The 14,184-nt window shown below is 44.8% G+C and overlaps 1 protein-coding gene across 1 annotated transcript in view; it reads right to left on the reverse strand.

Moving 5' to 3' along the window:
• Positions 1-14,184, reverse strand: part of LOC140411509 (dynein axonemal heavy chain 6-like) — a 1,703,852-nt gene that overhangs the window by 631,015 nt on the left and 1,058,653 nt on the right. Inside the window, exons 42-43 of the mRNA XM_072500595.1 lie at positions 9,471-9,588; positions 5,636-5,868 (exon numbers count right to left, since the gene is read on the reverse strand). Of these exons, the coding sequence (XP_072356696.1) occupies positions 5,636-5,868; positions 9,471-9,588 (351 nt within the window). The remainder of the gene's footprint in view (positions 1-5,635; positions 5,869-9,470; positions 9,589-14,184) is intronic.

The raw sequence follows: 14,184 nt of genomic DNA on the forward strand, positions 1-14,184 counted from the left end.
TCCTATTTCACCCTGTCCCAATGGGGACAGATTAACCCCTATTTCACCCTGTCTCAATGGGACAGATTAACCCCTATTTCACCCAGTCTCAATGGGGACAGATTAACCCCCTATTTCACCCTGTTTCAATGGGACAGATTAACCCCTATTTCACCCTGTCTCAATGGGGACTGATTAACCCCTATTTCACCCTGTCTCACTGGGGCCAAATTAACCCCTATTTCGCCCTGTCTGAATGGAGACAGATTAACCCCTATTTCACCCTGTCTCAATGGAGACAGATTAACCCCTATTTCACCCTGTCTCACTGGGGACAAATTAACCCCTATTTCACCCTGTCTCAATGGAGACAGATTAACCCCTATTTTACCCTGTCTCAATGGGGACTGATTAACCCCTATTTCGCCCTGTCTCAATGGAGACAGATTAACCCCTATTTCACCCTGTCTCAATGGGGACAGATTAACCCCTATTTCACCCTGTCTCGATGGAGACAGATTAACCCCTATTTCACCCCGTCTCAATGGAGACAGATTAACCCCTATTTCACCCTGTCTCAATGGGGACAGATTAACCCCTATTTCACCCTGTCTCAATGGAGACAGATTAACCCCTATTTCACCCTGTCTCAATGGGGACAGATTAACCCCTATTTCACCCTGGCCCAATGGAGACAGATTGACCCGTATTTCACCCAGTCTCAATGGAGACAGATTAGCCCCTATTTCACCCTGTCTCAATTGGAACAGATTAACCCCTATTTCACCCTGTCTCAATGGGGACAGATTAACCCCTATTTCGCCCTGTCTGAATGGAGACAGATTAACCCCTATTTCACCCTGTCTCAATGGAGACAGATTAACCCCTATTTCACCCTGTCTCACTGGGGACAAATTAACCCCTATTTCACCCTGTCTCAATGGAGACAGATTAACCCCTATTTTACCCTGTCTCAATGGGGACTGATTAACCCCTATTTCGCCCTGTCTCAATGGAGACAGATTAACCCCTATTTCACCCTGTCTCAATGGGGACAGATTAACCCCTATTTCACCCTGTCTCAATGGAGACAGATTAACCCCTATTTCACCCCGTCTCAATGGAGACAGATTAACCCCTATTTCACCCTGTCTCAATGGGGACAGATTAACCCCTATTTCACCCTGTCTCAATGGAGACAGATTAACCCCTATTTCACCCTGTCTCAATGGGGACAGATTAACCCCTATTTCACCCTGGCCCAATGGAGACAGATTGACCCGTATTTCACCCAGTCTCAATGGAGACAGATTAACCCCTATTTCACCCTGTCTCAATGGGGACAGATTAACCCCTATTTCACCCTGTCTCAATGGAGACAGATTAACCCCTATTTCACCCTGTCTCAATGGGGACAGATTAACCCCTATTTCACCCTGTCTCAATGGAAACAGATTAACCCCTATTTCACCCTGTCTCAATGGGGACAGATTAACCCCTATTTCACCCTGGCCCAATGGAGACAGATTGACCCGTATTTCACCCAGTCTCAATGGAGACAGATTAACCCCTATTTCACCCTGTCTCAATGGGGACAGATTAGCCCCTATTTCACCCTGTCTCAATTGGAAAAGATTAACCCCTATTTCACCCTGTCTCAATGGGGACAGATTAACCCCTATTTCACTCTGTCCCAATGGGGACAGATTAACCCCTATTTCACCCTGTCTCAATGGAGACAGATTAACTCCTATTTCACCCTGTCTCAATGGGGACAGATTAACTCCTATTTCACCCTGTCTCAATGGGGACAGATTAACCCCTATTTCACCCTGTCTCAATGGGGACAGATTAACCCCTATTTCACCCTGTCTCAATGGGGACAAATTAACCCCTATTTCACCCTGTTTCAATGGGACAGATTAACCCCTATTTCACCCTGTCTCAATGGGGACTGTTTATCCCCTATTTCATCCTGTCTCACTGGGGCCAAATTAACCCCTATTTTGCCCTGTCTGAATGGAGACAGATTAACCCCTATTTCACCCTGTCTCACTGGGGACAAATTAACCCCTATTTCACCCTGTCTCAATAGAGACAGATTAACCCCTATTTTACCCTGTCTCAATGGGGACTGATTAACCCCTGTTTCGCCCTGTCTCAATGGAGACAGATTAACCCCTATTTCACCCTGTCTCAATGGGGACAGATTAACCCCTATTTCACCCTGTCTCAATGGAGACAGATTAACCCCTATTTCACCCCGTCTCAATGGAGACAGATTAACCCCTATTTCACCCTGTCTCAATGGGGACAGATTAACCCCTATTTCACCCTGTCTCAATGGAGACAGATTAACCCCTATTTCACCCTGTCTCAATGGGGACAGATTAACCCCTATTTCACCCTGGCCCAATGGAGACAGATTGACCCGTATTTCACCCAGTCTCAATGGAGACAGATTAGCCCCTATTTCACCCTGTCTCAATTGGAACAGATTAACCCCTATTTCACCCTGTCTCAATGGGGACAGATTAACCCCTATTTCACCCTGTTTCAATGGGACAGATTAACCCCTATTTCACCCTGTCTCAATGGGGACTGATTATCCCCTATTTCACCCTGTCTCAATGGGGACAGATTAACCCCTATTTCACCCTGTTTCAATGGGACAGATTAACCCCTATTTCACCCTGTCTCAATGGGACAGATTAACCCTTATTTCACCCTGTCTCAATGGGGACAGATTAACCCCTATTTCACCCTGTCTCAATTGGAACAGATTAACCCCTATTTCACCCTGTCTCAATGGGGACAGATTAACCCCTATTTCACCCTGTTTCAATGGGACAGATTAACCCCTATTTCACCCTGTCTCAATGGGACAGATTAACCCCTATTTCACCCTGTCTGAATGGGGACAGATTAACCCCTATTTCACCCTGTCTCAATGGAGACAGATTAACCCCTATTTCACCCTGTCTCAATGGAGACAGATTAACCCCTATTTCACCCTGTCTCAATGGGACAGATTAACCCCTATTTCACCCTGTCTCAATGGAGACAGATTAACCCCTATTTCACCCTGTCTCAATGGGACAGATTAACCCCTATTTCACCTTGTCTCAATGGGGACAGATTATCCCCTATTTCACCCTGTCTCAATGGGACAGATTAACCCCTATTTCACCCTGTCTCAATGGAGACAGATTAACCCCTATTTCACCCTGTCTCAATGGGACAGATTGACCCCTATTTCACCCTGTCTCAATGGGGACAGATTAACCCCTATTTCACTCTGTCCCAATGGAGACAGATTAACCCGTATTTCACCCTGTCTCAATGGAGACAGATTAGCCCCTATTTCACCCTGTCTCAATGGGACTGATTAACCCCTATTTCACCCTGTCTCACTGGGGACAAATTAACCCCTATTTCGCCCTGTCTCAATGGAGCCAGATTAACCCCTATTTCATCCTGTCTCACTGGGGACAGATTAACCCCTATTTCACCCTGTCTGAATGGGGACTGATTAACCCCTATTTCACCCTGTATCAATGGAGACAGATTAACCCCTATTTCACCCTGTCTCAATGGGACTGATTAACCCCTATTTCACCCTGTCTCACTGGGGCCAAATTAACCCCTATTTCGCCCTGTCTCAATGGAGACAGATTAACCCCTATTTCACCCTGTCTCAATGGAGAAAGATTAACCCCTATTTCACCCTGTCTCACTGGGGCCAAATTAACCCCTATTTCGCCCTGTCTCAATGGAGACAGATTAACCCCTATTTCACCCTGTCTCAATGGAGACAGATTAACCCCTATTTCACCCTGTCTCACTGGGGACAAATTAACCCCTATTTCACCCTGTCTCAATGGAGACAGATTAACCCCTATTTTACCCTTTCTCAATGGGGACTGATTAACCCCTATTTCGCCCTGTCTCACTGGGGACAAATTAACCCCTATTTCACCCTGTCTCAATGGAGACAGATTAACCCCTATTTTACCCTGTCTCAATGGGGACAGATTAACCCCTATTTCACCCTGTCTCAATGGAGACAGATTAACCCCTATTTCACCCTGTCTCAATGGAGACAGATTAACCCCTATTTCACCCTGTCTCACTGGGGACAAATTAACCCCTATTTCAACCTGTCTCAATGGAGACAGATTAACCCCTATTTTACCCTGTCTCAATGGGGACTGATTAACCCCCATTTCGCCCTGTCTCAATGGAGACAGATTAACCCCATATTTCACCCTGTCTCAATGGGGACAGATTAACCCCTATTTCACCCTGTCTCAATGGAGACAGATTAACCCCTATTTCACCCCGTCTCAATGGAGACAGATTAACCCCTATTTCACCCTGTCTCAATGGGGACAGATTAACCCCTATTTCACCCTGTCTCAATGGAGACAGATTAACCCCTATTTCACCCTGTCTCAATGGGGACAGATTAACCCCTATTTCACCCTGGCCCAATGGAGACAGATTGACCCGTATTTCACCCAGTCTCAATGGAGACAGATTAGCCCCTATTTCACCCTGTCTCAATTGGAACAGATTAACCCCTATTTCACCCTGTCTCAATGGGGACAGATTAACCCCTATTTCACCCTGTTTCAATGGGACAGATTAACCCCTATTTCACCCTGTCTCAATGGGGACTGATTATCCCCTATTTCATCCTGTCTCAATGGGACAGATTAACCCCTATTTCACCCTGTGTGAATGGGGACAGATTAACCCCTATTTCACCCTGTCTCAATGGAGACAGATTAACCCCTATTTCACCCTGTCTCAATGGGACAGATTAACCCCTATTTCACCCTGTCTGAATGGGGACAGATTAACCCCTATTTCACTCTGTCCCAATGGGGACAGATTAACCCCTATTTCAACCTGTCTCAATGGGGACAAATTAACCCCTATTTCACCCTGTCTGAATGGGGACTGATTAACCCCTATTTCACCCTGTCTCAATGGAGACAGATTAATCCCTATTTCACCCTGTCTCAATGGGACTGATTAACCCCTATTTCACCCTGTCTCCCTGGGGACAAATTAACCCCTATTTCGCCCTGTCTCAATGGAGACCGATTAACCCCTATTTCACCCTGTCTCAATGGAGAGATTAACCCCTATTTCACCCTGTCTCAATGGGACTGTTTAACCCCTAATTCACCCTGTCTCACTGGGGACAAATTAACCCCTATTTCACCCTGTCTCAATGGAGACAGATTAACCCCTATTTCACCCTGTCTCAATGGGGACTGATTAACCCCTATTTCACCCCGTCGCACTGGGGACAAATTAACCCCTATTTCACCCTGTCTCACTGGGGACAAATTAACCCCTATTTCGCCCTGTCTCAATGGAGGCAGATTAAATCCATTTAACCGAGTTTTGTGACGACAAATAAACCCCATTCAGGAGTTCGGGAGTGAATGGCAGGCCAGTTGAGAGAACAAGGGTGTAGATGGTTACCTTTCCATTTGTTAATCAATGACATTAGACATAAACGGAGAACTGCTAAATGGCAGTTTAATTTTTAATCTAGAAACAATATATAGTTGTGAATAAATCACCAACTATCCCAGGTCCGGACGCAATGGGGAAAATATTAGTAAAATTCATGGCTCACAAAGCGCTGTTTGTCCCTCGAACAAGTTGTGGACCAAAGTGTTGAAATCTAGTGTGACCTTGATGATCTCTTCGTCATCGCTTCTATCATTGAGCCCAATCAGGGCTTCTTCCTCGAAGTCGTCCTCCCTCTTGAGGCAGCCGCCCACTGCCCAGATGAATGAGAACACGTACAGCTTCGCCAAAAGTGCAGCAAGTTTGTCCGGCTGCCTCTCTAAGAACCACTTTTCAGGCCTGCAGTTACACAACACATCAAGTCTTCTCAATCCAGTACAACAGCAACAGGGACATTTCTACAAAACATTTAACATAATAAAACATCCCAGAGCACTTCACAACAACATTATGGGTCAGAAATACCTGGCAAATCAGCACTATTATGCCAGGTCAGAGTGGTAGTTTAAGGAGTGTCTTGAAGGAGGAGGGAGGGGTAGAAAAATGCCGAGGTTTAGGAGGAAATTCAAGAGGTTTGAGTGGATGAAGGCACAGTGCCAATAGCGGAGTAATGAAAAGGGGAGCTGCTGGTGTGGCTGGAATTGCAGATGCCTTGGATATTTGACCGACTTAGAATCATAGAAAAGTTGTCATTTGGCCCATCTTTTCTGTACCAGCCCGAGGACACCCAGATGCCCTTTCTAATCCCACCTTCCTGCACCCACTCCATAGCTATGTAGCTTGGAGCACTTAAGGTGCAGATCCAGGCACCTTTTAAAAAGCGTTTAGGGTCTCTGACTCCACCATCAACTCGGACAGTGAATCCCACTACCCTCTGTGTAAAAGGTTTCTTCCTCATGTCCCCTCTACACCTTCTGCCTCTTATCTTAAATCTATGTCCCCTGATTCTAGAATTCTCCACCAAGGGAAACACCTTTGTCCTGTCCACTCTATCTCTGCCCCTCACAATTTTGTTCACCTCAATTAAGTCACCCCTCAGCCTTCTTTGTTCCAAGGAAAATAATCCCAACCTATCCAATCTCTCCTCATAGCTACACTTTTCCAGCCCTGGCAACATTCTTGTAATCCTCCTCTGCACTCTCTCCAGAGAAATAACGTCCTTCCTGTAATGTGGTGACCAGAACTGCACACAATATTCCAGTTGTGGCCTCACCGGCATCTTGTACAATTCTAACATTATATCCTTTCTTTTATATTCTATACCTCTACCAATGAAGGAGAGCATTCCACATGCTTTCTTAATAACCTTGTCTACTTGAACTGCTGTCTTTAGGGACCTGTGTTTTTGAACGCCAAAATTTCTCACTTCATCTCTTCGTATATTCCCATTTATTGTGTACTCCCTATAATTGTTTGACTTCCCCAAATGCATAACCTCATACTTCTCGGTGTTAAATTCCATCTGCCACTTTACCGCCCACTCCACCAATCCAGTTATCTCATTCTGGAGATTGTAACTATCCTCTACACTGTCCACCACTCGGCCAATCTTTGTGTCGTCTGCAAATTTCTCAATCGTACTCCCCACGTTCGCGTCCAGGTCATTAACATATAACATAAACAGTAAGGGTCCGAATACTACTTGAAACAACTTTCCAATTGCAAGGGCAGCCATCGACTATTCCCTTCTGCTTCCAGTTACTAAGCCAACTTTTTAATCCAGTTTGCCACATTGCCCTGTATCTCATGGGCTTTCACTTTTTGACCAATCTGCAATGTGGGACTTTGTCAAACGCCTTGCTAAAATCCATGTACACCACATCCACTGCACTACCTTCATCAACCCTCTTGTCACTTCCTCAAAGAATTAAATCAAATTTGCGAGGCAAGACCTTCCTTTCACAAATCCATGCTGACTATCCCTGACTAAACAATGCCTTTCTATGTGACAGTTAATCCCATCTCTCAGGATTGATTCTATTAATTTGCCCACTCGTGACATATGACTAACTGTCCTATAATTGTTTGGCATTTCCTTCAATTCCTTTTTAAACAATGGGACCACGCTTGCATTTCTCCAATGCTCCGGTACCTCCCCTGTATCTAGTGAGGATTGAAAAAATATCCTCAGAACATCTGGGGCTGGTTTAGCACACTGGGCTAAAAAGCTGGCTTGTAATGCAGAACAAAGCAGCAGCGCGGGTTCAATTCCTGTACCGGCCTCCCCGAACAGACGGCCGAATGTGGCGACTAGGGGCTTTTCACAGTAACTTTATTGAAGCCTACTTGTGACAATAAGTGATTATTATTATCTGCTATCTCCTCCCTGACCTCCTCCAGTAGCCTCAGAAACAATCTATTTGACCCTGGCGACTTTCAAGGATTCTAATCCTTCGAGTACTTCCTCTCTCTTTATATTTATCTATCCAACATCTCACAGTGTTCCTTCTGGACTACCTGGACTGCTATATCTGCATCATCCATTTCCTTTGTAAACACGGGGACTTGACAATGTTTCAGTGATTGGGAGGAGAAAGAAAGCAGCAGCTATACTTCAAACTACCTTATGCTGATCTGTTAATATCTTGGAAGGGATTATTATCTTCCCTCATGCTGTATTCATAATGTCTCCTTTTGGCAAACTTCTGATTTCTCAGCCAAGATTATATCCTACTCCTGATCATAGAATCATAGAATTTACAGTGCAGAAGGAGGCCATTCGGCCCATCGTGTCTGCATCGGCTCTTGGAAAGAGCACCCTACCCAAACCCACACCTCCACTGGCTCCCCATAACCTAGTAACCCTACCCAACACCAAGGGCAATTTTGAACACTGAGGGGCAATTTATCATGACCAATCCACCTAACCCGCACATCTTTGGACTGTGGGAGGAAACAGGAGCACCCGGAGGAAACCCACGCACACATGGGGAGAACGTGCAGAGTCCGCACAGACAGTGACCCAACCGGGAATCGAACCTGGAACCCTGGAGCTGTGAAGCAATTGTGCTAACCACTATGCTACCGTGATCTCAGCCACCTGCCCACAGCACCTACCAGCTTAGGGTAGCACCGATATCAAGACTGAACATGTACTCGTATAGCATCTTTCATATCCTTAGGACATCCCAAAGTGCTTTACATATAAACAATCATACGTGATTTCCTGTGTGGCAGCAATGAGATCAATGAGAATGTTAATCTGATGACTTTGTAAAACTTCACCAGCCAAACCAAGTCAGTGCCAACTGGACTTGATTGAAGTGTCTCACATGTCCATCTCTGCTATTGGCCCAGTGACATTGGCCAGTGTCCAACCTGGGTTTGCCAGCAAATTAGATTTGACAGCAACTTGAATTATGAAATGAAATGAAATAAAATTAAAGTGTCCACGTAGGTTTTGGATAATATTGGATCCTGTTCCCATTAATCAGAACCTCCCAGAAAGGAACAAGATATATGGAAGAGATTTCTTTTGTCAGTACTATTATGGGTCACACAACACAATGGCCAGAACTGTCACTAAAAGCCCAGCTGCTTCACTAATATCCCTTGGGGGAAGGAGAGCGGCTGTCCTTACCTGCTCTGAGCCTGGCTGTGATGCCACTCCCACACAGGTGTGGCTGAATCTCAACTCTCGAGTGAACTGGCTCAGTTCTTTAAAATCGGAATGGGCAAGCAATGCTGGCATTGCCAATGGTGCCGATATCCCCGAAATCAATTAAAATCAGAACAGAAATTGGTAAATCTGGTGTAAACTGAGCATGTCGACAGATATATGTTTTATCGTATGTGAATTTTAGCCAAGACCACGCACATGATGAGTGAAAGTAGACTGAGGCTGACAATAACTGATGCTGCAAGAGGCATTTACATGAAACTCCAAGTTGCACCAAACGCCAATCACACAGAGAACCTGCCTTGTCTGCATTAAACCTTACCTGGTCCCAGAGCTGCTCTCCGCGTCCTGTGATGCAACACTTTCACCGACGGAGAGAGAAACGGAAGGAACGGCTTTGGCTTTTTGAAGTCCATCTTTTATCTTGATTTCGTCATCACCTTTCAAGAGAATAGTGCAAAAGATCAGTACTCATATAACCTGGTAACTGTGCCTATTAATCTCACTGCAGTGAATAAAGGGCCATAAAACCATAAGACATTGGAGCAGAATTAGGCCACATGGCCCATCGAGTCTGCTCCGCCATTCAATCCTCACATCCTTCCTTATATACGGAGCCCAAAACTGATCACAATACTCCAAATGGGGTCTGACCAGAGCCTTATACAGCCTCAGAAGTACATCCCTGGTCTTGTATTCCAGCCATCTTGACATGAATGCTAACATTGCATTTGCCTTCTTAACTGCTGACTGAACCTGCGCGTGAACCTTAAGAGAATTGTGAACGAGGACTCCCAAGTCCATTTGTGCTTCTGATTTCCTAAGCATTTCCCCATTTAGAAAATAGTCTGTGCCTCCATTTCTCCTTCCAAAGTGCATAAGCTCACACTTTTCCACATTGTATTACATCTGCCACTTCTTTGCCCACTCTCCTAGCCTGTCCAAGTCCTTCTGCAGCCCGCCTGCTTCCTCAATACTACCTGTCCCTGTACAGATCTATATATCATCTGTAAACTTTACAACAGTGCTTTCAGTTCCTGCTTCCAGATCATTAATGTATATTGTGAAAAGTTGTGGTCCCAGTACAGACCCCCTGAGGCACACCACTAGTCACTGGCTGCCATCCTGAAAAAGACCCCTTTAGCCCCACTCTCTGCCTTCTGCCAGTCAGCCAATCCTCCATCCATGCCAGAACCGTACCCTTAACACCATGGGTTTTTAACTGATTTCACAGTCTCCTATGCGGCTCCTTGTCAAAGGCCTTCTGGAAATCTAAATAAATCACGTCCACTGGTTCTCCTTTGTCTAACTTTGTTACCTCCTCAAAGAACTGTAACAGATTTTTCAGACATGTCCTCCCCTTGACAGAGCCGTGCTGACTAAGGATGGATGTGCTGGCCTTGGAAAGGTTCCAGAGGTTCACAAGAATGATCCCTGGAATGAAGGGCTTGTCATATGTTAAACAGTTGAGGAACTCATTGGAGTTTAGAAGGATGAGGGGGGGATCTTATTGAAACTTACAGGATACTGCGAGGCCTGGATAGAGTGGTCGTGGAGAGGATGTTTCCACTTGTAGGAAAAACTAGAACCAGAGGACACCATCTCAGACTAAAGGGACGATCCTTTAAAACAGATGAGGAGGAATTTCTTCAGCCAGAGGGTGGTGAATCTGTGGAACTCTTTGCCGCAGAAGGCTGTGGGAGGCCAAATCACTGAGTGTCTTTAAGACAGACATAGATAGGATCTTGATTAATAAGGAGATCGGGGAGAAGGCAGGAGAATGGGGATGAGAGAAATATCAGCCATGATTGAAAGGGTCGAGTGACCTAATTCTGTTCCTATGTCTTATGGTCTTGTGGTCTTATGTGGGGCAGAAAATAAACCAGGAGTTAGAAAAGGCATAGAAGAAAGGAAATATTGCAATAATCATGGGGGACTTCAATATGCAGGTGGACTGGGAAAATCAGGTTGGTAGTGGATCCCAAGAAAAGGAATTTGTGAAAGGTCTAAGAGATGTTTTTTTGGAGCAGCTTGTGACAGAGCCTACTAGGGAACAGGCAATTTTGGATTGGTGCTGTGTAGTGAGGCAGACTTGATTCGGGACTTAAAGTGAAGGAACCCTGAGGGGGCATTGACCACAATATGATAGAATTTACCTTGCAGTTTGAGAGGGAGAAGCTGTAATCCGATGTAACAATTTACAATTGAGTAAAGGTAACTACAAAGACATGAGGAAGGAGCTGGCCAGAGTTGATTGGAAGGGGAACCTAGCAGGGAAGACATGGAAAGGCAATGGAAGGAGTTTTGGGGGTTATTTGAAAGGCACAACAGAAATTCATCCCAAGGAAGAGAAAACATACTAAGGGGAAGACAAGGCAACCAAGGCTGATGAGGGAAGTCAAGGACAGCATAAAAGCAAAGGAAAAAGCATACAATGTGGTGAGGTTATTTAACTTCTCCTCAAAACAAACAAAGGCATGCCACATCTCCCAGGAATTCACTTTGATTCTCCTCAGTTTTGCAGTCTGGCACTAGACTTCCACAACAGGGATGGCACGGATGCTGCCTCACAACTCCAAGGTCCCGGGTTCAATTCTGGCCTCAGGTGATTGTCTGTGGGGAGTTTGCACTTTCTCCCCGTGCTCCGGTTTCCTCCCACAGTCCGAAGATGTACAGGTTAGGTGGATTGGCCATGCTAAATTGCCTCTTAGTGTCCAAAAGATTAGATGGGGTTACTGAGTTACGGGGATAGGGTGGAGGCGTAGGCATAAGTAGGGTGCTCTTTGCAAGACTCGATGGGCCGAATGGCTTCCTTCTGCACTGTAGATTCTATGATCTATGATCTAACTCTCTCTTTCTGCAGAACTTTTCCCCTAGCTTTACCAGCATATTGGACAATTTTAATTCCTCATAAATTTGGACTTTTCGTTATGAACATGGGCTCCACTTGCAATTACGGCTGGGTGACTCCAACTTAGGAATTCTACACGTTTCTAACAACCTCTTTGTTACTGACTGATATATAATTGCATTCATATAGATATTCAAGAAGACTCCTGGAAGGGTTATCTCACTCTCCCTGCCTGTTTCTATGAGAAAACACACAAACACAAAATATAAAAGACTGCCTCGCTGTCTAGCCTATCTCCATAGCATTCTAGCGTACTCAGAAAGTTCCCAACACAAATTTAGATTTGTCTTTCACCTTGTGATGATTGGAGGATTTTCGGAAAATTGGTTTATAAATGTATTAGGCAATTTAAGAGTTAAAAGCCCGGGGTCAGAGTGTGTTTGACTGCAATGGTATGTTTTTCAAAATAAATGATTATGTTATGCCAGAGTCTGAAGGGGTTCTAACCAGAGCCGGTATCTGTTGTGTAAAGCAAATATTACACTATGCCCGGCTGAGTTTCAACTTGGATTGAAAACTGTATGATTCTTTTCTTGTTGTTTAATGGGAAGTTGAGTCATTGTGTTAAAGAGTAATTGTAAACTGTTCTTTTTTGGGTGTGAAGTTGAAATGTTGTTATTGTATTCAAAGTAAAGTTTTGTTTTAGAAATAACAAAGACCTATTTTCTTCATGTCATCACTCCTGGAGCGAATCATTCTTTCCGCCCAGTCTTAAAATAAACTAAAATATTGGAGTTTCGGTCCAGTATCCTCGCTGCTGTTGGGGTCTGGTCTGGGATCGTAATAATCTTCAAAACAATTCCTTGGGAGGCCCACATGAATAATTTATATTTCTAATGGAGGTAACGGTTATATTTCTAATGGAGGTAACTGCCCGTTTACTAGATTTACTGGCTCTGTTGTTTGTAGTATACATAAACAATTTGGAGGAAAATGTAACTGGTCTGATTAGTAAGTTCGCGGATGACAGCAAGTTTGGTGGAGTGGCAGATAGTGTTGAGGACTGTCAGAGGATACAGCAGGACAGAGATAGGTTGGAGATTTAGGCAGAGAAATGGCAAATGGAGTTTCATCCAGACAAATGTGAAGTAATGCATTTTGGTAGGTCTAACATAGGTGGGAAATATGCAGTGCATGGCAAAACTCTTAGGAATATAGAAAGTCAGAGAGATCTGGGCGTGCAGGTCCACAGATCTTTGAAGGTGGGAACACAAGTGGACAAGGTAGTCAAGAAAGCATACGGAATGCTTGCCTTCATTGGATGGGGCATCGAGTATAAAAATTGGCAAGTCATTCTGTGGTTGTATAGAACCTTGGCAAGGCCGCACTTGGAATTCTGGTCGCCACACTACCAGAAGAATGTGGAGGCTTTGGAGAAAGTGCAGAGGAGGTTCACCAGGATGATGCCTGGTCTGCAGGGTGTTAGCTATGTGGAGATGCTGAATAGACATGGACTGTTTTCATTAGAGGGGCATGGATAGAGTGGATGGACAGGCACTCGTTCCCAGGGTGGAGGGGTCAGTCACCAGGGGACTTAGGTTTGAGGTCCATGGGCGAAGTTTAGAGAAGATGTGCGAGGCAGGTTTTTTACACAGAGGGTGGTGAGTGCCTGGAACGCGTTGCCAGGGGAAGTTGTGTAAGCAGATACTTTAACGGCGTTCAAAAGGCATCTCGACAAACACACGGAAAGGATGGGTATAGAGGGATACGGCACAAGGAAGTGCTGAGAACTTTGGCCAAGGGTGGTATCATGAGCGGTACAGGTTTGGAGGGCCGAAGAGCCTGTTCCGATGCTGTACTGTACTTTATTCTTTGTAATTAGGGATGGGCAATCATTGCTGGCCCAGCCAGCAATGCCCACATGCCATGAATATATATTTTTAAAAGTGCTCTAATTCTTCCCCCCCATTTTCATTCCTTGAAGAGCACTGGTGATTACATTTGATCTGGGAGTATTGAAATGAGGAAATAGCATTTCATTAAAATGCCTGTGGAATGTGTCATTGTTTTTCAGAATGTTTGAAAGGAATCACAGAATGATTAGGGCACAGAAGGCTCATCATGTCTGTGCAGCTCTCCACTAACCTAACCTAAACCCCAAAAGAAAAGTCAGCTAATCATGGCT

The sequence above is a fragment of the Scyliorhinus torazame genome, chromosome 4 (assembly GCF_047496885.1).
Source record: "Scyliorhinus torazame isolate Kashiwa2021f chromosome 4, sScyTor2.1, whole genome shotgun sequence".
NCBI classification, from domain to species: Eukaryota; Metazoa; Chordata; class Chondrichthyes; order Carcharhiniformes; family Scyliorhinidae; genus Scyliorhinus; species Scyliorhinus torazame.